General features: G+C 44.0%; 1 protein-coding gene across 1 annotated transcript in view; it reads right to left on the bottom strand.

The window, feature by feature from the left end:
* ahr2 (aryl hydrocarbon receptor 2) overlaps positions 1-18,390 on the bottom strand; it is a 56,115-nt gene extending 37,725 nt beyond the window's left edge. Inside the window, exons 1-2 of the mRNA XM_017438602.3 lie at positions 17,935-18,390; positions 8,258-8,445 (exon numbers count right to left, since the gene is read on the bottom strand). Coding sequence (XP_017294091.1) covers positions 8,258-8,445; positions 17,935-17,993 — 247 coding nt within the window. The 5' untranslated portion in view covers positions 17,994-18,390. The remainder of the gene's footprint in view (positions 1-8,257; positions 8,446-17,934) is intronic.
* Positions 18,391-23,538: the final 5,148 nt, after the last annotated feature.

Below are 23,538 nucleotides of genomic sequence, written 5' to 3'. Positions count from 1 at the left end.
ACATCCAGGAGCTGCTGGATCGATGACGAGCAGGTCGGGACATTTCTGAGCAAACTGAGAACGTCTCACACAGTTTCCCACAGTTTATTAGATTTTAATCATTATTAGTCTCACATGTCATCAGTAAAACTCCCCGGGTTCAGGGTGTAGGCTGCACCTACAGAGGAGGGATCTTCCTGTAGTGAGGCAGTGGGTGAAATGATATGTTAGAGGGTTTTTATGTTTATTGTGGCGAATCAACAAGAGAAAAACATGTTTACATGGATACGGCTGAGCTCATTGAATCTGCTGTAGTTTTCAAGGCAGGCAGGAAATGACAACCTATCGTATCGTATTCAGACCCAAACTACCACATGTGCTGAGGGACGGAGGTGTGCTTTCTCTGAGGGGGGAGGCGTAAGATTGGTTCTGATTTGTGAACAGAAAAGAAAAGTGGTAAATATCGTATATCTGGCAGCACTGCTCTGTGTTTTTAACGAGGCGAATGCAGTCTGGAGCGTGTCAACAGTTAGATCCAAGAAGGTGACTGCACGGGCGTCTGTTTGGACCCGCAGTGAGGTGGGGTCGCTGCTCCATGTTGAAAAGGGTGAGCAACATAAACAGCTCTCTGCTATCTGCTGTTGTTCTTGTTGTTGTTGACGTACTCGTGCATGTGCAGAACAGCAGCCGTCTGTTGTGTCTTCCTCTGACATGCAAATGGTCTGAGACGCTCCAGTCTGAGACGTGGGCTCAAGAAGTTCCAGTGTCAGATCGTCGAGCTGCTGTCGTCATGCAAGCAGCAGAAATGTTACAGTTTCAGTGAAAAACAGCTTTGTGTAAACGGCGCCTCAGAAAGCTTCAGTTTCAGAGGAAAGGAGCGCTGCTGTTGAGTAAACGAACGTCTGAACCTTCGATTTCCCTTAAAACCAGCGTGGTGTAAACGAGCCTTGAGTTCAACAACCAGCGGGGACAGCGAGACAAACAAAGAAAATGTCTGCTGGTGTGAAAGTTACCTTCACCAGTTCACCCAGTGGAAAAGTCCCTCTGCTTATCTGTGTTTAATCAACAGAGTCTGAGACACGTTTACCTTCATTAAATCTACAAACTGGTCCTCGCAGAGTTCTGACCCGACTCGGTGAGAAATCCCAGCTCTGATTCTTTCTGGGAGCTTTAAACCGTGAAGAATAAAAGCCAATGAGCAGATTGGAACTGAACGCCTGCAGTTTCTGCTGCGCCCACATGCCTTTGCAGGTTTCTGCATGTTTGTGGTATTTTGGCTCCAGGTAGAGGGTCTGCAGGTCCGATGTTATCTCTGTGGACCGGCCTATTAGGCAGCCTGCCGTGTGGCCGGGTTTTTCACACAGAGTTTGAACACACACCCTATTTTTTCTGTGCACGGCTTGCAAAACTGTGCTGTGGGTTGTGCAAATGATTTTGTTGCTTTAAAACAAAAACATCAACAGACTCATCAGGAGGGAAAGGCTTACAGACACCTCGCAGGTCCAGTCTGTCTGTAATTCACCGTGTGGAGAATGAGCGCTCGTCACGTGAAGTCGGTTTTAAAACCCTGAATCTCAGACAGGATCGGCAGAAGTCACTCTGGGAGAAGCAGCTTGAGAGGCTGTCGGGAGAAAAGCCCTGCTGTTAGATTTAATGAGGGGGGAAACGAGCGTCCTCGGAGTTTGGAGTTTAAAAGACTTTAACCTCTGTCAGAAGCCTGTTTACCTCAGGATGAGGTAAAGTTCTTTCAGGTGGAGCGAGCCGAACGCTCAGGAGGTGTGCAAAACCAAACAGGAAGTGGACAACAGACGTGATAACCTCAGCAGTGAGAGAAGCTGGACCCCACTGACACCAGCTGCAGGACTCACTCCTCACAAACTTCTCTGATAAAACAACTCGAGGACTAATCGTCTCTTCATCTCGGCTCTTTGCTCGGTTTTATTCTGTTGCAAGAACCGGTTTGCTGCCGTGTTTTTAAGTTCTCCTCGGTTGCCTTTTTGTCTCTCCTGCCAATACAAATATTGACGTACGGAGTCCAACTCAAACCAGTTCTCTGCCTTTCTCTTTTCTTAATCCTCTTCCTCTTCCTCTGCACCGAACAATGGGCCGCACAGCGCCGACTTCTTTCAGCAGCAAAACAAAAAGACAACAAATCCCTGAGAACGAAACAACTAATTAAAGCTAATGATCGCACTGATTTTGTGAAATATCTTCAAGCAGTTCTGTGGAAAAGTCTCGATCCAGCTCATTCCTTTACCAACCAGACTTTTCCCTCTTTGATTATTTTATTTTTGTTAAGTTATTTAACTCTAAACTGTAAGTCTTAACTTCACCAACAACTTCCCATAAATATTTCCTCTGTAGCTTGTTGCAAAGAGACAAGTTGCTCCTTTTTCTTTAGTTGAATTGATCAAATTTATTGAAAATAATAGTTTAAAATCATTAAAAAAGGGGGAAAAATCCACCAAAGACCTGAACCTGACAGATGCAGAGTCCATCAGTGGAGCAGCTACTGCATGTCAGAAACGATCCTAATCTGCTGGAGACGTCTACAGTCATCTGTAAAACATGGCGGAGGTAGTGTCATGGTTCAGTCAGCCGTGCTGGGAATCTTCTTTATTCCACAATGTACAATAAAACCACCTGAAAGGCTCTGATTGGCCTCGTTTTTCAGAAGAACAGTGATTCCAAACACAGCAGGGGTCAAAGGTCGGCCTCCGAGAGCCGAATCTGCTGCAACACTGGGAGGATCTTCACAATAAAAGTGAAAAGGAAGGCGGGGAACATCTAAGAGCTTAAAAATGACTTTCACTAATCCTGAAGAATGTTCCTTAAAGGCCTAGCAGTGCTTGAAGAAATGCATATCGCCCGCCATCTTTCATGAAGAGTTTAACACTGAGAGGGGAGAGGACTCTCAGCTACTACCACATCTGTAAAACTGACTGAGCTGCAGACATTTTTGTGTTTTTAAGATCAGCTGGTTATCTCCAGCTGCCTTTCAGCAGCTGGAGATAAAAAGCCTGAGAACTTCTGGCTGTAGGTTATTCCATATGTTGGCTTTTAAGCTCAATAAAACTGTAAAAACTGCATTTTTCGACCTCTCGACAACGTATTAAATCATAATTACAGCTCCTCGCGTTTTACCTTGAAGACTTGTGAGTTTCAGATGTTTATTTCTCCCGCAGCATGTGGTTGTTTTTGATTCATGAGAGAGAAGACGGCATGTGACGGAGATGGCAGCTAAACTCATGTTTACCAGCAGGGAAATGACTCTGCTGACCTCTGATCTGTGAAAGCCCCTGATATTCCAGGAGATCTTCAGAACAGAGCGAGTCCCGTGATTCCCCTCGCTGTCGTTCGGTTCTGTCTCACCTAAACACAAAGGCAGCGAGTGCCGCTTTCTGAGGAGCCGTTCGGTTCGAAAAGCGTCTGCGAAGAGCCCGAAACGAGCTCGCCGTGAGCGCCGGCACCGGTTTGTGTGTCTGTTGACGCCTGGCGTCAGCTTGTCAGTCACAGAGCAGGAACAGCAGAAGTGGAGGCAGAGTGAGGACAGTGTTTCCCAAACCTGCTGCACGTCTCTCCTTCACACCTCTACACGTCACTTCTGAAGTCTACTCTGAATAAAGTCTGATGGTGAAACACGCTGAAAGATCGGTTTGCTGATAAACACTTTCAGCATAAATGAGGTGGAGGAGGGGTGTGTGTGCGCTGGAGAAAATGAATGTACAACGTGTGTGTGTGTGTGTTTTCTAACACGCAGCAAAGGAGGGAAGTTCAGCCGAGCTATTAAAAGACCACAAATTACAACTCTCCGCAGCCAGAAACATCTTCAGCCGGGGCCTCATCTGCAGCACAATAAAGACTTCAAACCCAGAACCCGACCTCAGTTCATCACCACAGATAAACACAGACGAGCCTCGTTAGAACCGCCGTTAGCACGTTCTCTCACAAACCCAGGACCTTTCAGACTTTTGGTCTTCAAACGGGAAAACAGAGACGTCATTTCTGGCTCGCAGGTGCGGGTGGTTCACTTGTTTTGGTTAAATTCGCCGTTCTCCTGTCAGGGGCCATAAATCTGTCGTCCCACAGAGGCGGAGTTCAAATCCTTCTTGTTTTTTAGCGTCTTTGTTGCTCTGAGTGACTCAGCCCAACCTTTTCATTCTATCATCCTTCATGTTTATTATTTTTGTGGTTTTTTGTTTTTCTGCGTGTCCTTGTTGTCACTGTTTGCTCTTTCCTTACGTTGTGAACGTCCTGCATCCTTTTCTGCACCTCTGTGGATGTTCAGCACCACATGAGTCTCTGCAGCCACATTTTTAACTCCTTCTGGTCGTTTTCTGCATCTCTGAGGACATTTTGTTGTCTTTATCGTCCATTTTCTGACAGATCTGAGTATTTTTAGCTCCGTTTATGTGTCTTTAGAGTCACTTTGTATCTGTTGCTGGTTATTTTTCAACAACTATTTCTGTGACTTTTAAGACATTTATTTATTTTTAGTTTTTTTGTGTATTTGTGGAACATTTTGCATCTATTTGGGGTTGATTTTTGGACATCTTGTGATTAATTAGTGTGTCCTTGTGAACATTTTGCACATTTTTTGTCTCTTTCATGTCTCTTGTTTTGTTGACTTCTGGCTGTTTAGCTTCTCTTTGCAGTCATTTTCTGTCTCTGTGGGTTTTCCACTCGCTCCTGATGATGCAAGGGCCGACTCCAGTCTAACCCCTCGGGGCGGTCGGTATGCTTGTTTGGTAATCCGTCCACGGGCGTGGTGTTTACATAATGCATGAAAAATGTGTGTTAAACATGTGTTTAAAACAACTCGAGCTCAAAGATCCGAGATAGTGTGGTTCCATCTGAGGTAAGTAGAGGAAGACGAGACGACCTGAAGACGAGGAGGTCTGCTTCAGAAACAATCTGAGATCAAACCTCCAGGGTTTCCCAGCAGCCCCTCGTCTTCGAACCGAAGCCCCGCCCCATCCTGAAGCCCCACCCCTCGAGGACAGAGCATCTCATTCACAGCCACAACCTGCTGGGCCGACACGCGGCTTTTCACTCAGCCAGAGGCATGCAGGGAAATCCAGCCGTCGTCTTTCACATTTCTTCCTTTGTTCTGAAGCTTTTGTGGAGAACGACGGGAATAAAAACGGTTCTGGGTTCAGAACGCTGCCAGACTCAGACACAACAACTGAAAGAATAAATTCATTTCTCCTGAAACGATCTGAGTAATTATTCATCTAAAATCAACCTGTCAGCGGTTTCCAAGTTTGGTGAGAGGAAACTCATCAAACTGGGATCAGAGAAGAAGTTCTGAGTTTGAAGGTATTAAAGTTAATCTGATCAGATAATCAGTTTATGTTTTATAAACATTTATTAAGTCTGACAGCAGCTGAAACTTGTTGATGGAAGTCAAATAAAAAACTGATCTGAGGTCCGTATAGATGTTCAGGACGTTCAGACATGAACATTAAAGCCTCTCTGGAAACATGAAGAGCTGATGGTTAAAACAATCAGAATAAACTGAAAACTTGACTGATTATCCTCCAACCTGCAGCTGAACAGTTTAAAGATCATCCTGGACAAATAAAACCATCATACTGTCTCAGTAACTTCAGACCTTTTGTTCCACTCAAGAGTTTTGACGACGTCACTTCCCTTAAGGTTAAAAATCGTAAAAATCTGCAGGTGAGTTTCAGGAAAACTGACACATAAAGACTCGTGCAGCTGCAGCGTCTCTGATCCTTTAAAATCAGCTTTTAAACTTGGTTTTATGGACTCACTCCCAGCTGCTTCATGTCTGCAGTTTTATTGTTTTGATTTTAATTTAGCCTCGTCCTTTCATCTTGTCCGCCGTAAATCACTTCCTGCCTTTACAGCCCACCTTTATTTGTCTGGTAAAAGGACTTTTGGAGTCTTAAGAGCTGAGTGCGGTTCAGCATCATAAATAAACCCACAGACAGAAATATTGCTGGAAATTATTCTGACATTCACACCTTTACGTAATTTCCCTTCACACCCTGACATCCTGTTTCTACATCGTAAATCACAACTAAAATTAATGTCTTCACGAACAGAAACTCTGAGTTTTCAGATGGAAAAACACAATAACTGGTTTGTTTTGTGCTCTCGATGTGAACAAACAAATCTGGTGAGAAATAAAACATGGATGAGGAGTTTTCTTTTCTCCCTAACTGTGGACTTTAGCTGCATGGGCTCCAGGGCTGACACCAAACCACAGACCAGCGTTTCTCTGGGGAGGAGGAGGAGGAGGAAGAGGGGGCCCAGGGGTGCTGCAGCAGGAAACCAGGCAGTGGACAGAGGCTGTCCCTGAGATTTCCAACCAGCAGATTAATTAATTTATCTTTGCTTATCTATTATCAGAACCTAACATGACAGCTGAAGGTGATCTAAGTGAATAAAATGAATCCTAGCCCTCTGATCTTTCACAATAAGAGCGCAGATGAAGCTGCTGGAGCCCAAGGCACTGGTTTGAAGGTAACCAGACACCCGGCGCTGCCGACACCAAACAACCTGCGCTACCAAATAATTGATGAAGTTCTGCTGTGTGTTGACTCTGGCAACCAGTCGAAAGATAAAAAGAAGACTCAAAGATTTCTCTGTTTTCTGCAGACGGAGGGGCATTAAATGCAGAGGTAGTAAGTCATCTTCTGGCTGCCTCTGAGGGTCTGTACCGTGTCTGCAGGGAGGGGCGACGATGTTTTAGTCTCTGTCAATAAGTGAGTGATCCGGCAGCTGAGATTTCTGGCTCGCTTTACAGCCTGAGCTCAGCTTGAAGAACAAAACGCCCCATTGATCCGAGCACTTTTATTATTCTGTGATGTGGCGATGCATCACCTCCTCACAATCTGATCTCCGAGAAAACTCCTCTGAAGAGAAGTTCCCTGAAGCGACAAAATACTCAACAGATGAAGAAAACACCTGTTTATTAGAAAACAACAACAAGCTTTAACCCGAGAGTGCAGCAGGAGTTTACACACACATCTGTCTGTTATCAGTGAAAATACGTCCGAGGACAAAACAGACGGCTCAGAGTTTATAAAGATTTATAGAAAAACAGCAACTGAAGGCGCTGACAGTCAACAGGAAGTAAAGTCTGATGATCTTAACACCGTCTGTGATGTTTAAAACCAGAGAAGTGAAACAAAAATTTAAAATGAGGATGTTTAGAGACAAAGAGTTAAGTTGTTTACAAGTTAAAGGTCACTGAAATAACGTCAAACTGACAAGAGTAATAAAAAGGAAAAATACTGTGTTGCTGTTGAATTTTGGTTCAGCAGAAAAAAACAAACCCTGACTAACAGGGAGAAGTTATTTCAGTGACTCTGTGGCGTTTTCTTTGGTTACTGAAAGGATAAAAACGGATTTCTCTGCGTCTGGACATGTAAGCAGCTGTTATTTACAGGCTGCACGGCTCAAACTGCTCATTTAATCATATTTTACGACACCGACACCTCCTCTCCTTCCACTTCGCGCCTCCTGTTGCTGAGGAGGACAGGGTTAAATGTACAGTAAGCCGGAGGGGCCAGATTTAAGTCCTGCACAGATACGGCCTCTCAGCTGGAGACTGCTACCATCCAACTTTACAGTAAACAGGAGCCGGGACGCTCAGCAGGTCCGGGGCTGAACTGAGGACAGGAAACTCAGATAACCTCATCGATTGTTGGACAGAAATGGAGCAGAAATCATTTTTGTGTAAATAATCAGCAGATTCCTGGAGGTCAGAGAGGTTAGAGACCCTCTCACAGACGAGCTGCTGTGTTTTCGTCAGATACCAGCTGCTTCCTGATGCTTCCCGGTAAGGACACAAAACGCTTGTTTTCAACCAAAACATGACAACAAACTGACTGGAAAACAGCTCCGAACCAACCCAACATGATGTTTCAGAGGAGTTTCCACACAGGAAACCAGCAGAGGCGATAAACGCCCACAATGACTTCTTTCCTCCCCCGATTAACTGATGCATCAAACATCGACCAGCAGATCTCCTGAGATTGTCTGAGGCTTTAGTTATAACCACTTTCTGATGAAGACATGAAGACTTTGGATGATGCTCTGACCGGCATACAGCTGTTTCCTGCTGTGTCAGCTTCATGATTTAACACTTTGAGCACGCTGCAGAGCTGACGCAGGCAGATTAAAGCGTTACACTTATTTCCTCTGGAAACATGAAAACAACTGCATTGTGCAACCCGAGTCGTATCTGAACGTGATGGAGCAGGACTAACGGCGCGCCCCGGACGTTTCCAAACCAGGAACTCACCGTTGAAGAAGCTTTTCACCTTCAGGTAGCCGACGCTGAGGCGCAGCACGGACAGCTTGTCCAGCCGAGCCCGGACCTCCTCGGAGAAGGGCAGCAGGCTGGTGAGCTTGTCCAGCTCGCCGTTGAGGCGGTCGCGGTGGCGTTTAGACGGGTTGGACTTGGTGCCATCGTTCGCCGGAGGTTTGGGCCTGCGGAGACAGAAACCAAACAACGATTAAGACGAATGTCTGCAAAAGATGTGCTCCCTCGAGAGCGCAAACTTGGGTTTGACTGAGAAAGGTCAGGAGGATGACGACAAGCGAGCCGAAGGCTAAACGTACGACGACGGCTGACGTACGAGTGCGTCAGAGCAACAACAGCTGGGATTAAAACAGATGTGACACAGCAGGAGGGAAACAGGGGGAAATATCAACAAATAAACAGTTTGCTGTGAAACTTTATGCATCCTGCAGCTCGTGGAGCCAACGAAACCACTTCAAACTGTTTATCCTGACATCAGATCTTTCTTCTGTTCTGAAGCTGCGACCGTCGGATCTGAATGTGAGGAAAGCCTCAGTTTTCCTGCAGAGCTGCTGCTGCTGCTGAGTGGAAAACAAAGCCCGGACCACCTCAGCTCTCCAGGGAAGAGGGGAGGAGGCTGCGTCAGGCCCCGGTTACCATGGGAACCAGGTGAGCTGGATGAGGTCACCTGTTCCAGGACTTGTTTACCACCTGCGTGCTGCTCAGCCACATCAGGACGGAGACGAGAGTTTCTCTTTCTAAACACAGATGTTGATGATTGGAAAAGATCCTGACAAGAAGACTGGTTTGTTTCCACCGGCTGACTGAATGCATATCACCCGCCGCCTCTGAAGCCAGAGTTTTAGGCTGAGATCATCTTATGATGAGAACTGACAGAGTTATAGCTGTTTTAATTAAACCTTGAAAATAACATCACAAGCGTCTCAAGATGTGTCGGGATGACTCTCAGCGACTACCACATCAGCTTCTACCTCCATATCTGAAGATCTGACTCAGTTGTATCTGTTTTTGTGTTGATTATTGTGAATTAGATGTGGATTTTTGAGTTATAAATTAGAATTAAAGCGACTGTTGTGGCCAGTTGTTTTTTCCTGCCGCCCACTCTCCTCTCAAAACAAAAAAAAAAAAAAGAGAAAGAGAGAGAGAGGGAAGTAACTTGGAACGTCTCCAGCGTCGTAGTTTGTTTTGAAAGGATTATAAAATAAAACCTACAGTCACAGGTGAGCTCAGCTTCACGGACAGAAATGTGCACCCTCCTCCTCAGAAAATGAAATAAAATCAGGATCAGCAGCAGGACACGTCTCCGTTTCACTCAGCTGCTGGACTTCACTTTAAAGGGGGTAAAGTTACTTCAGTTCAACCACGTGGGCGTCGCCGTTTCTCAACAAAACCACGAACCTGAAGCTGAGATCTGCTGAACACCATGTCTGAGCTGCTGTTACTCTTCTCCACCGCTTCTCAGGACGCTGCATTTCTGATGCTTGCATGATTCACTATGTTTGATTTTTTTTCTCCCTTCTTGATAATAAATCAGCCACACACTTCTGCATCAGCGGGGGGTTATTTCTCCTCGGATGATTATCTGTAACACACGAGTCATCTTTACTTCTGCTTTCCACGTCAAGACAACGAGTTTCCACGCCGCCGAGCCTCATTGCTGTCTCCGTCTCAAAGCGAAGACGACCTACTGTCAGCTTATGTCAAATAAGAAGGGTCAAATCTGGTGAAATATCAAAAACATACGTCAAACTTTCTGCTTGAACTGTTATTTTACTAGTTTGTATAAAGATTAAATAATGACAACTCCTGTTCTGTCCATTAAAGGCTGGATTTGGATCATTTTTTATATCTTTTCACAGATTTTAAACCTTCAAAAAAAAAGAGGGTTGCAGGTTTTTTTTACCATGACTGCATGAACAGAAGCTTTCCCCTCCAAATAAAGTAAAAATCTGTTTTCCTGACTAGCTTTTCCAGCTGAAACAGCCTCATGTTCTGTTTCTCTCAACAAGCAGTTGTACTGATTTACATCAGAACCATGTTCAGATTTGTTGTTACAAATCCGTTTCAGGTGATTTGACTGCATGCGATCGGATGTCAGTTACCTGCGCTGTAAGCAGAAACACACACAGGGAAGTCAGCGAGCAACCACAGGACGTTTCTGAGCCGTTTGACTGTAGAGCTATCTGCTGATGAGCCTAATTACCCAACAGACACAATAAAACAATAAAAAATCCACCGCCAGCTGCCGGTTTGTTCTTTAAACATCACTCTAAGCCTACCTTCAGCTCTGGGTTTAATCAAGCGGATATAAGGCGACAAACGCTGCTCAGATTACAGTTTACAGTGACCACTGTGGGTCTTAAAACAATCAGAACAACCAGTGAACCAAAGAGGAACTCACCCATACACCATCTAATCCGCTTTGATTGATAAAATACCAACTAAAAATGGATAAAGAAACTTTTAGGTAAAACAAACAGAAACCTTGTGTCTTCAGAAGATCCCTAAAAATCGTTGTTTCATTCTTTTTAATCGGCCTGCAGCTGAGCTGAATTTATTTTACATCCAGCTGCTCTGCTTCAGTCGGAGGTCCTGCAGCTCGGCTCTGGACTGGTTGTGTTCAGACGAACAAACATGTGGATTAAAGTAGTGTTCTGGTCCGTTTTTACCCACAGACACCTCTGACGGTGGTCCGAGGGAAAACCTTTTTCATTGACAGAACTCAGAAATGTGTTTGGAGCTGTCTGAAGGCAGTCGGATCGCTCAGAACCAGCCTTCTGGCCCCGACTGGAAAACAGTCAGCTAATTAGAACAAACACTAGATTCTTTGTTTGTCTATTTTAAACCATCCCAGACATTTCCCAGATCGCGCTCGTCTTCCATCCAATCAAGCCTGCGACACTCACAACGTGAGATCAAATCTGACTTTATTAATCCAACACGAGTTCCCCCCACAGATGACCAGTTTCTCCTGAGGATCAGCCCCGGCGTGAAAGGCAGCAGCTACACTCGGATTAGGCTGAGGGATTTTAGCTTCACACAACATGGACGGGATGCTGTGTGACCTTTGACCTCACAGCTACAGGTGGGTCTGACTGGGAGGAGACACACATCTGCTGCTTTCTGAGTTCAATCAGCTTCAGATGTTCCTGCTGCACAGAGGCTTCGAGGTCAGGTGAGGCTGCAGCGCACGTGTGTGTGTGTGTGTGTGTGTAGCTGCATACTTCTCAGCGTTTGATCTCACCTCCTGATTCCTGACGTTACAGAAGTAAAAAGAAGCAGGAAGCTCGGCAGCTTGTCTCACATTTAGTCACTTCAACACAAACGTAGAAAATATCTCATTAAATTCACTTCCGTCTATCTGTTTCTGGGCTTCAGGTGTAATTTAGCACCTCTGTGACAATAAAACATCACTTTAACAGCCTAAACGGAGACAAAAACGCCTTTTCTTCGTCTCAGAACAAAACCCAATGTAATTAAAGATATAAAGTGTGAGTAACAGGCTACAGCCTTATGTCAAATCCAATAAACTCACATTAAACACAGCAGCAAGTAAATGCACTTTATTATCAATTAACTTCACTAAAATTATTTTAGATGGTGGAAAAATTAAAGTTACTCCTGTAAATCTAACAAAGACAATCAAAAGCAGCTAAAAACAGAACAATTCATAACTTAATTCGCTAAAAAATGACTAAAATGTGCCTTTAATTTTAACATTCCCCATATTTACGTCAATATGAAGTAAAAAAGAATTGTATGTATTATTTTCTGTTGGCTACTTTGCTCCTGAAGGCTTCAATGACTAAAACAGACATTTTATTAAATGAAAGCAGTAAGAAATGAAGGAATGCATGTCACCCGCCGCTTTGCCCTCAGAGCATCTGCTGCGGATAACTCTCAGCAAGTTTGAGCTCATTATCTGTACAAATGACTGAGTTGTAGCTGAGTTGAACTGACCGAACAGACAAACACACGCAGGTAGTTAGATGATTACCCGCCCTTCGAGGTGGCGGGTGAGAAAGATTTGGTGAATCGTTCAAAAACTAAAAGTTCAAAGTGTGAAACTTTAAATGCAGGTGAGAAGAAGCCGAACAGCTTGTCTGTAAAGTGTTCAGGTCTCGTTTCAGTAAAATAAATATGACCCCCGACCCCCCTGACCCCCGCCCTCCATCTGCTTCCAATAATACTCGAGCGCACGGCGCGGCGTATCTGGAATCACGGCGAGATGACTATCGCTGCATTCCTGACGGCGTTCCCTGCGAGAACAATGAGCAGTCAGTGCTGTTGCTCCTCGTTTTTTTTTTTTTTTTTAAATCGAGCAGATCTGTCCTGGAAGAGGCGTGTTCCCCGCTCAGCGCCGCGCGTTACACGAGAATGTGTGCGAGGGGTTGAGTTCGACTCCAAGAGACACTCACACAAAGACACTTTGTCTCCGGCGGGCCAACGACACCTTCTCAGGACAAAAGAAACGAAACCCCCCGATCCCCGGCCGCGGTTCTGATCCGGGAACAACAGGAGGGTCACCTGAGATCTGCTGAGAGCAGAAAACCTGCAACACGACACCTGCAGCTGAAAATCTGACAGTTTTCAATCAAATAAACAGACTGAAACTGGAAGAACTCGAACAAACGTCACAGGATGGTGATCCGAAACACCACCAAGTCTGTTCATTACATCTTTAATCATCTCACTGAAAACATGAGGACTCGTGTTTCAAACGGGTCCTTCCTCGCAGCCCGAGTCAGGATCAGTCTGTTGGGGACGACTCTCAGCTACTACCACACCACCTGACTGAGTCGCAGCCATTCTTTGTGCTGATTACTTGTGGATGTGCATCCAATAATTACTATTCTGACAAAATCCACCCACTGGTTGATGAGACATTTTGCTAACAGACGGATATTATCGGCCGCTGCTGAGAGGCGAAAGGCGGGTGATAATGTTTCTTCAAGTCATTCGATCAAAACAAGTTAATGAAGCCAACAAAACGCAGAAAGCAGCTCAAAAGTAAAGATTTTAAAGATCGACATCATCCACACCTTGTGTTGGTCAGGAAGTGAAGGACACCGGGGGACAAAGTGACAAGGACATCACCGATGTCCATCCAGAACAGAGAGAGGACAGATGGACATCTATCGCTCATGGGGACATGTCCTGCTGTGGCCTCTCTGTCCTGATGTCTCAGTCTGGACCCACCACATGTCCCCGATCGAGGTCCTGATGTCCTGCTCTGAGGACAGGACGAGGTTTGACGATGAGCCGTGTTAGAGGGACAGGTCCTGGCGTCTCACAGTCTGGATTTAAACCCGGTGGAGGTCTTGCTTTAGCTTTTGCCTAAGAAGAAAATCCACCAACGCTTTGATAAATGCAGCAAACCGCCGTCCATGTTCGTTGCATTTACGGAACGTAGAGAAGTCAGCATGTTTGGTCGTTAAACTGTGGTTTTCACGTGTTTGTGTTTACGGTTCGGTTTGATCCCCATGTTTGGACCTGGTTTTTGTTACGTCAGTCATGAGAGAGAGAGAGTCTGCAGCTGCCCGATCACTTAACACTTTACCTTCACCACAACGTGACCTCACCACAAACCAAACAAAAGCTCCGACCCAGCAGCAGCGTGGGACCACCCCGTTCCTCACGAGTCCAGTCCGGCAGGTTCAGACGGGAGGAGCGCTGCTGTCTGGACTGATTGGTTTCATCACACCAAGTATCAGCTGAGAGGTTAGATTATTCCCTGCAGGGTCTGAAACCAGCAGGGGTTAAATTCAGATTGATTCTGTGTGGAAGCTCTGACTGACACTCTGCTGTCGACCAGTTTAAATCCAATTAAAGATTAATTATTTTTATGCTCTGTTTCAAATGGATATCAGTCATTTGAATGTTTTTACATCTCAGAGGTCTCCAACGAGTCCGCCTGAAACTCCTCATCTCTGCAGTTTCACCTCAATAAACCATAATAATCAGAACAGACGGGCTTTTTCCAAACTCCTTACTGTCGCTGCGGTTCATTTCTGCCTCACTGAGTCTGTGGTGCGTTCAGGGTCATTACCACATAAAATGATGTGTTCAGTGTCACTGACATTAAGGTTTTATGCAGCTCTGTTATTGATGTCCCAGTTGTTCCAGCGGTTAAATGTTTGCAGGGATATTTCGGGTGGTGGGAGAACGTTAGGACAACTTTACTGGAACAAATATTATTTCATGCAGAAATAAATGTCTATTAAGAGATTAAATTAAATGATCCACAATGAAAAGTGTCATAAGATCTGAATGACCCGATCCGTTTCTGAGTTAAAGATATATGTATTTTAATTTTTAAAGGTTTTCTGGTTGTAAACGTCTATAGGCTTGTTTCCTTTCTGCTCTCTTAAAGGAAGTGAGTGAGCAACTCTTAAAGTATTTAGTCGGTGATGAATCTGTGGGAGGAAGACAACCAGCCCGACCGTTCAGGAAAACCTTCCCCACCGCAGCAGCGACCTCCACAAACATCGACCTGCTTCTTAAATCCACTTCACTTTTCACTCTCACACACAAAGTTCTCATTTTCCGCTCTTTCCTCAGGTTTAATGCGCTCATAACTCACCCAACCAGAACCGTTTCCCCTAAACTAAAAGGAAGATAAACTCCCTGGGAGACATTTCTGCCTAAAACCCGAACATGGCAGACTTATGTAACTGTTTGCGTGACACAAAACTATGTTAATTTGAGTCGAGGGAGGGAGAGAAACACAGCTACACCCCCACCCCCCAACAAAACACACAAAGACAGAAGGAAAGACAGAGAAAAAGTGTGTTGTGGCAGTCGGAGGAGGAGAAAAAACACAGAGCGAGTCTCAGATTACGCCATCCTCCCGCTCCCTCCTCCCTCGTGGAAACATTGCGTGAGAGTGCTCTCGCTGCACGTCCTGATTATGATTAATGCAGGTACCGCCACACACACACTGAAACCACGGTTCTGGCTGGGTTCGGCTGTGCTTCAGTGGTCATTTCGGCTCTGTGCGGTGCAGTTAAACATTTAAAGCTGGTAAAGTCACACAGGGGGCTCGGAGTCAGGACGACGAAGAAACGATTTTATTCAGCTTTTTTAAAGCTTACGATGAATTCTTTCTGTGTAAACTTTGGTGAATCGTCTCCATTGAGTCTCCCCTGAAGTCTAAATGAAGAATATATTTAACGAAGGCATCGTTGGAGCCATAAGAACCGGGGTTACCGAGGACACCTCCTTATCTGACGCTCCACTGCTGCCGCTAGCAGCAAGTCTGCGGTCCTGAAATACTTTCAAAAATGTCTCCAGTCTAAAGATTTCACAAGTGAGTTTCAGGGTGAAATACTTGGTTCAACCAAACTACAGCTAACTTAGTTAAAGCACGACCATGAAGCTGGTTTATGAATTTCAGCAGAAATTTAAGTTTTTATTTGTTTTATCATTAAAGCAAACAGATTTACAGAAACAGTGGTTCTGAGCCAGTCTGGGTTCTGGACCCAACATCGATGACCCAAAAACACGGTAAAGGTAGAACCCAACATGTTAAAATATCACCAAAAATAAGTTTAATATTAAACCAAAACCACCAGCAGGAAGTGATGTTAGATTAAAGGGAAATAACCCTTTTAATTCTTAATTAGCTGCAGTTTAACTAAAATTTCTGTAACTTTAGCCTTTTTTTAAGTTTTTCATACAAACATGACAGAAAAAAGCCCAGCTACTGAGAAGAAGTTTAAAGAAAGGACTTCACCCTTGGAATTAATACCAATAATGTCTTATTAAAACTATTCAGTCACTTATTGAATCAATCAGAGCGCTGATCTGAAGGCTGCAGACTCACTCAGATCTGCTGCACTGAATTCTGGGTGTTTGTGACGAGCGCCCGGCTGATTTTTAAAAATCCTGGCGTATTTTGTGCGCAGTAAAGCTCATCGTTTTGTTGCCCACATGGCAGCCGCCCCCGTGTTTATGGTTTAGTTTACCGGAGTCCACCTCAGAAATGAAGACAGGCAGGTCTGGACCAGTTTTCTGATCATTACGTCTCATCAGCGTGGTTTTTCAGACCCGGACACTCTGAGCTGTTTTCCTTCAGATTAACCTGAGTCAGATTACAGATCCGCCGCTCCGGACGCCTCCGAGTCTCAAACAGGAAAACTGAGAACGCCCGCAAACGTTTGGGGACGTTTTGGAGACTCCATGTTGGATGGCGTTGGCCCGCCTGTCTCAGCCCAGCGAGACCTTAGATAAACATTACGGAGTATGATTTAATAACTTTATGATGAAGATCAGAAACAAAAGTCTGGTTTGGGTTCCCCCGACTCCACAGGGTGTAAAAATTAACCCTGGATGATTGTCTAAAGTTATCATTTGACCCTTTAAAACAATTAACAGATTTATTCCACCTTTGTACTAAACTAGCTCGCCTCTTAGGGTAACATGAGCACGTTTTAAAACAGACCTTTAACTCTTTATGGTATTTTTAAAGGGATTAAAATCATATGTGACTTTATTGAACCTCGTTATCGGACCCTTCACTGCGCAGAAAGGTAAACACTTTTACATCTAAGACATGTTAATCCTCTAAAAATCATTGACAGCATCCATAAAGTGTTTCAAATAGACCAGAGAGCTATCAGGAGCGCCTTTAAACGGTCTCTCAAGGGTTTAAAATCCACCACAGGTTTAGAGACGTCCTGTTAATCTTTAGGCAGCAGGTTTCAGTCTCTGTAGTCTCAGGGGTCTACAATGTAAACATGGTCCTAATAACAAACTTCTGATGTGTTTTTTTGGTTTATTTCATGAACCTTTGTCTTCATAACAACTTAAACTGTCCAACAGAACCTCCTTGATGGTTCTTCAAGACTATTTCATGATGAAACGTCTCCAAAGCGCAGGAAGTTTAATGAGAACCTGTTTGATTTTAAAAGCATTTCCTCTGAACAGAATCAGTCCTGGTTTTAGGAAGGACTTCGTATTTCACAGGAGAACCAATCTAAGGTCTTCTCTACAGTCTTAGTTTGAACCTCGGTCTTCAACATGTGCTACAAATCTGCAAAAAAATACTTTCCACTCCAGTTCAAAGAGCCTTCTGGAGATATTTTATCCAGAAATGTCTAATATGAAGTATGAAGGGCTGTTTTAGAGCAAATAAAGTTTACTGACAGCGCTTTGTTTGGTTTAAACGAAACATTCATGAAGTCTTAGCTTGCATTCCTGCACAGAAATGTCCCTAATTTTAAAGCTACACAAAGAATGATTTCCAAGACCTAAAATATCCACCAGGGCTTCTCAAGCTGTGGTCAGGGCCCTCCATGGGGCCTGGGAGGGGAATCCACAGGGAAACAGAAAAACAAGAAGGTCATTTCAACAAACAAAGCAGAGTCAGCAGTTCTGGTCTTTGAGAAGCACAGATCCTCAGTCTCAGCTGGAATAATTAGGATTAAATGATCCTGAAACAGCATCTGACTTTACTTTCCATCTCTGCAGGATCCCAGCTGCGATGTGACACCAAAAAAAAAAACACGTTTCTGCAAAATTATCACAGTTTCTGCAGGTTACAGATCTCAGCTACCACCAGGAGCATCATCAACATGTAAAGGGCAAACAGTGAGGACACCGATGTCTCCGTGTCCTCGTTAAAAGACGGAATAAAGCTGCAATAAAGTACTCACGCTTTCTGCACCGGCTTCTTCCGTTTCTTCACTGCATACAGCGCCGTGTTCGGCAGCATGACGGCCAAACAAATCAACCAAAGTCCACAGAAAGTGTCGTAATCCCGGCTTCTACCTAAACAAGTCCAAATGGGTTCGGAAGACTGACATTCCCCGTAAAAAGAACCCCAGCGAATAACGACCTGTTCCGGTCAGAAACCCCCCACCCCTCAGCCTGAACTTCAACTTCGGACGGTTGGTTCGCGTCTCCCGCTGCCACCAAAATATTGACTTTTTGTTATAATTTCCGCTAAAACAAACCGCCTAAAGTTAGCAGACTAACACAGTTTGACATATTTGAGTCTTCTGAGGGTTTCCGCCGCGAAAAGTCCGACTTTAAGAGTAAAAAACAACCGGTCCTCGGATGATTCGTCCGTCCTGACTGCGCGTCGCCCCTGTTCTGATTCACAGCTCAGCTCCAACAGCCGCCGCGCGCCCCTGACTCCTGTACGCCACTGGAGCGCGTGAGCAGAAACATTTAAGGTGGGCAAGCCGCATTCGAACGCAACTTAACAAGCACTGAACGAGCGATCCAACCCGGACGACCTTAAGTACAGTTTCGAGAAAGTCATGATTGTAAAACAGGGAGTTTTATTTTGAAACACTGTATTTTTACAATAATAACAGTTAATTGTTATACCTATTCTGTTGTGTAAACATATTGTTATTAATTGAAAATCTATACAAGTAAAACTAACGACATAATTATATTTACAAAACAACTGTCTACTTGCAAATATAATTTCAAATAAAACAATAAATAAATTGTGATTATTACAGTCAAAATAGTTATAAAATGTTTTAATTGCACCTCAAACTATCACAGTCATTACAAACTGAGTAATACATGTTAACATGACACTGATTTAATTAAAAAAATAAAATTGTATGAATCTTGTTTTGGTATACAAGCAGGAACAAACAAAAAATAAAGTTCAATCCCTTTCTTTACAAACAGATATTGACTTGAATAAAAAAAGAACAACAATAAATTAAATGCAAAGAGATTTAGCTGTATTGATGAATCTGTAAACAGTCATAGAAATTACATTATAATATCAAGTAAAATACAAACTGTAATTATGTTGTATATTCTGGACAGATAATATCTGTAAAATAATTTGTTAAGTTTTGTGGGTTTTAAGCAGATGAAAAGTTTTTCACACAGATAAACGGGATCACAGTTAACTCAATGATATCCAAATATTACTGGAATTTAAAGATATTTAAAAGATAAATAAATCTGCTTCAGTTATTTATTCATTAATCTTTGGGTATGGATGTGGACATCCATGTTTCTGGTATCCATTAGAGGTGCTGCAGCACCCTCCGCGCCCACACTTCCTTGGTTATCTTTTCTTTAAACACCCCGCTGGTGTTTTGGAGCTGCTGCTGTTTTGAAAGCGAAATAAATGTCACATTTTTGCGTTCGGTATGGATGTTTTGTTTGTAAAATCTGTGAAGCCTTCTTTTTTGTCTGGTCATTAATGTTTCGGTCCTCAGCAGGTGAAAGCTCAGGTTCCTCCCCTGCGGCTGAACGCCGTGTGCTGCCTGAGGTTTGGAATCAAAGTTCCTATTTATTCAGTGTTTGGGTGGTTTGGCAGCCCGTCCTCGTGTCCTCCTACGCTCTGCCACGTTCAGGTCCAACAGATCGCTGCTTCGGCACGCCACGAGGTTTACTGCCTCTGTGTGGCTGTCAGCCTGCAGAGAGGTTCTGATGGGTTTGGACCAGAGGCTCGGGTTGTGTCACGCTGCAGTCTGGGTCAAAAAGTCCTGACAGAAAAACCAGAATGATGGGAGAAAAACCTGGTTCTGGGTTCTACTTTTTCCTTTACTTGTAGATAAATTCTCCAGTTCTGGCCCGGGCTCGGATTGGAGTTCTGGGATGGTTCTAAGTTTGGATCAGGGTTCTGTGATGGTTCTGGGCTTGAATTGAGGTTCTGTGATGGTTCTGGGTTTGAATCAGGGTTCTGTGATATTTCTGGGCTTGGATCGGGGTTCTGGGCTTGGATCAGAGTTCTGTGATGGTTCTGAGCTTGGATTAAGGTTCTGTGATGGTTCTGGGTTTAGATCAGGGTTCTGTGATGGTTCTGGGTTTGAATCAGGGTTCTGTGGTGGTTCTGGGTTTGGATCAGGGTTCTGTGGTGGTTCTGGGTTTGGACCAGGGTTCTGTGAAGGTTCTGGGTTTGGATTAGAACCCTCTGCTGCCTTCAGGGACCACATCTTTTCATGGGACAGCTAAGTATTTTTTCTTCTTCTTTGGTTCTAGAGGCTGAGGAACCTGACAGGACGGGTTCTGGTCTGGCCCACCAGTACTCCTGACCTTTGACCTGTTGGACACCTGCAGACGTGTTTGCAGAATGAAGGAGACAGAACCCGAAACCTTTTGGGTTCATAATGAAACAAGCTGAATAAGGAACTATTATGACGTTTTTACTGATCTCTGATGTCATCGTGATGAAGATGAGGATGAAGATGCTGCTTCCTGTTTCTCTGAAGTTCTCTAAACATTCCTGACGTCTTCAAAGAAAGGAGACAGCTGTCTGACAGCACGGGAACTTCAAACTGGAACTGAAACTTTCTGATCCCGGCAGGATTTTCTCTCAGCCGAAGTTCGGCTGGCAGCTCTGAGGAGGAGCTGGTTGTTCTGCCTCATAATCCGGAACAAATGTGTGGAACATCTCCTGAAAGCAGAACCTCTGAGTGTTCTTCAGGAGGAGAACAACAAAATTAAAAAAGCAGAGAAAGTTTCTGTGAAAACACAGAGAGAACAAGCCGAACAACAGCTAGGAGCTAAAACAAGCCGAACAACAGCTAGAAGCTAAAACAAGCAGAACAACACCTAGAAGCTAAAACAAGCCGAACAACAGCTAGGAGCTAAAACAAGCAGAACAACAGCTAGGTGCTAAAACAAACAAAAAATATCTAGAAGCTAAAAAAATCAAAAGTCTAGCTAGGAGCTAAAGGTCAGAAAATTAGTTTTGATGTCAAAATTAGCATAATGCGAGCTAAAAGCTACAAGTAGATAAAGGATTAGGTAAAAGTAGCAAAAGCTAGCTGGAAGCATCAACATGCTAACTAAAAACTAAATGTACCAAAATGCTAGCTAAAAGCTAAAAGAAGCTAAACTTGAACTAAAATCTAAAAGTAGTAAAATGGTAGCTAAAAGCTACAAGTAAGAAAATACAACTTTTAGCTTTGAAAATTATCTAAATGTTAGCTAAAGGTATCAAAATGTCAGCTGAAAGCTACAAGTAGACAAAAGAGCAGGTAAAGGTTAGCTGGAAGTATCAAAACCCTAGCTAAAAACTAAAAGTAGCATAAGAAGACAAAAACGGAGGCAGCAGCTGAAGCAGATTTTAAAGAGAACGATGTTTTCACATTAGCTGAAGAGATTTCCATGTGTTTCTATGGGGAAATATCTGTAAATAAAGTTAAATATTTGGAAAAGTTTAAAAGCTACAGAAACCAAAGGTCCCAGCAGCCATCAGCTGAACGAGCCGAAGGTTTGAAGAACGGGTAAATCAGCACAAGGATCAAATAAAACCAGGGAAACACAGAAGCTCCTTCTGAGGAGTAACTGAAGCCTTCGGCTGACAGAGAGGCTGAAGCAGGTTCGAGGGTTTTCCTCTGATCAGGATTATTCTGCTGGATTAGAAATCTGCTTGTTTCCTGTTTCTGGGATTAACTCCACAGAGAAAAGCTTCAGCGTTTTCTGAAAGCCTGGCAGCAGCCAAACACACACTGAGCTGGATTTTACTCCGAGTTCAGCTGCTGAACTTTCTCCTCTGCGTTAATCTGAAGCTGACAGACAGACGGGATTAATTACCTCTCTGTTCGCTGAAAAGACCCTCCAAGAAACCTGCAGAAACCTTCAAATTTAAACTGTTAATGACAAATGACTTGGTGTACATGTGTTGTTTTGAAGCTCCTTGCATATAAAGTGTATTTTTTCATTTTATACGTTTGTCATTAGGTGAAACTCCGGGTGTTAACTGAGTCTGAAAGCCACAGTTTGTGATTAGCAGCTGAAGGAAGCAGTAAAAACCCAACATCTGACTGGATCTCTGCGTCTTCAGGACAAGAATCTGGACTCGCAGAAGGGTTTTTAATCAGGCATTAATGGGGTGCGGGAAAGATGGACCATCTGAGACCTGGACCAGCCAGAAGAAAAGCAGAACCTCAGAGCATAAATCATGGGACTAATAGGAGCTGGAACCAACTCGACCCGATGGTCACTTGAGATTTTCTTGTTAATATTTTCCACATAAAAAGTGTAAAACTGTTGACAGAACTCTGCAAACAAAGTCCGTCTTTCCTCCCTTCCACAGATTTCCATGAATTCAGTCAGATTTTATGTTTGTGGGAAAAACAAACTCAACAAAGTCCTAAAAACTGATCTGTTCGGTATTTTCCGATTAGAAACAAACTGTTCTGCCAACTGAGAGTCATTTCAGTTTGCCTGCTGCTGTAGAAAGGAGGCCAGGACTGATTGTGGATCAGGATCCAGGATCAGGATTCTAGATCCAAGCAGCTGACAGTTTCGTCTGTAGTGATAAGGTGAGGAGCTCAGAGAGGAGCCGCTGCTCCTTCTCAGCAAGAGGAGTCCACTGAGGTGGTTCAGACACCTGGTTGTGATGCATCTTGGAGGGTTTTTAGGGGGAAGACCACCGGGCAGACCCAGAACTCAGAGGGGATTTGGATCTTCTCTGGTCTGGGAACTCCTTGGGATCCAACTGGAGGAGCTGGAGAGGGAGGTCCGGGGTTCCTCCACCAGGTTCCCTAGTGGATGGATGGATGGATGGATGGATGGATGGATGGATGGATGGATGGACGGTTGGATGGACGGTTGGATGGATGGATGGATGGATGGATGGATGGATAAATGATGGATGGAGAGATGGATGGATGGATGGATGGATGGATGGATGGATGGATGGATGGATGGATAAATGATGGATGGAGAGATGGATGGATGGATGGATGGGCGGATGGATGGATGGATGGATGGATGGATGGAGAGATGGATGGATGGATGGATGGACGGATGGATGGATGGATGGAGAGATGGATAGATGGATGGACGGATGGACGTTGGTCCATTTTTAGAGGATTGTTGTGTTTCTTGACTTTGACCTTTGACCTCTGAATGTTTTTCTCTGTTTCTTCACTTCTTTAAATCGATAAACGATGTTTTGATGTTTTGATGTTTTTAACAAGTGAAATCAGAACGAAAGGGTTAAAATCTGAACTTTATTTATTTATTTATTTATTTTTTGTCCTCAGCAGGAGGAAAACTCTGCGGAGAATCAGGATCATTTGGTGGATTTTCACCTGGTCTGAGAATAAAATGATGAGTTTTTCTCTGGTGAAACTCATCCTGACCTTTGACCCCGTGTGCGCTCCTCTTCATCATCAGCAGCTCGTCATCATCGTGGTCGTTGTTGTTTTTTTCAACTCATTTGTTTGGAGGAAGTGTGATCAGGCGGCGAGCTGCTCGTAAATCCAGACGCAGCTTTGATCTTCACTGGATGCAAATCCAACCCAGAAGATATTCAAATTCTT

This window comes from Kryptolebias marmoratus, linkage group LG23 (assembly GCF_001649575.2).
Source record: "Kryptolebias marmoratus isolate JLee-2015 linkage group LG23, ASM164957v2, whole genome shotgun sequence".
NCBI classification, from domain to species: Eukaryota; Metazoa; Chordata; class Actinopteri; order Cyprinodontiformes; family Rivulidae; genus Kryptolebias; species Kryptolebias marmoratus.
The sequence above is the reverse complement of the archived record's forward strand: the minus strand, read 5'-3'. Positions and strand labels throughout refer to the sequence as shown.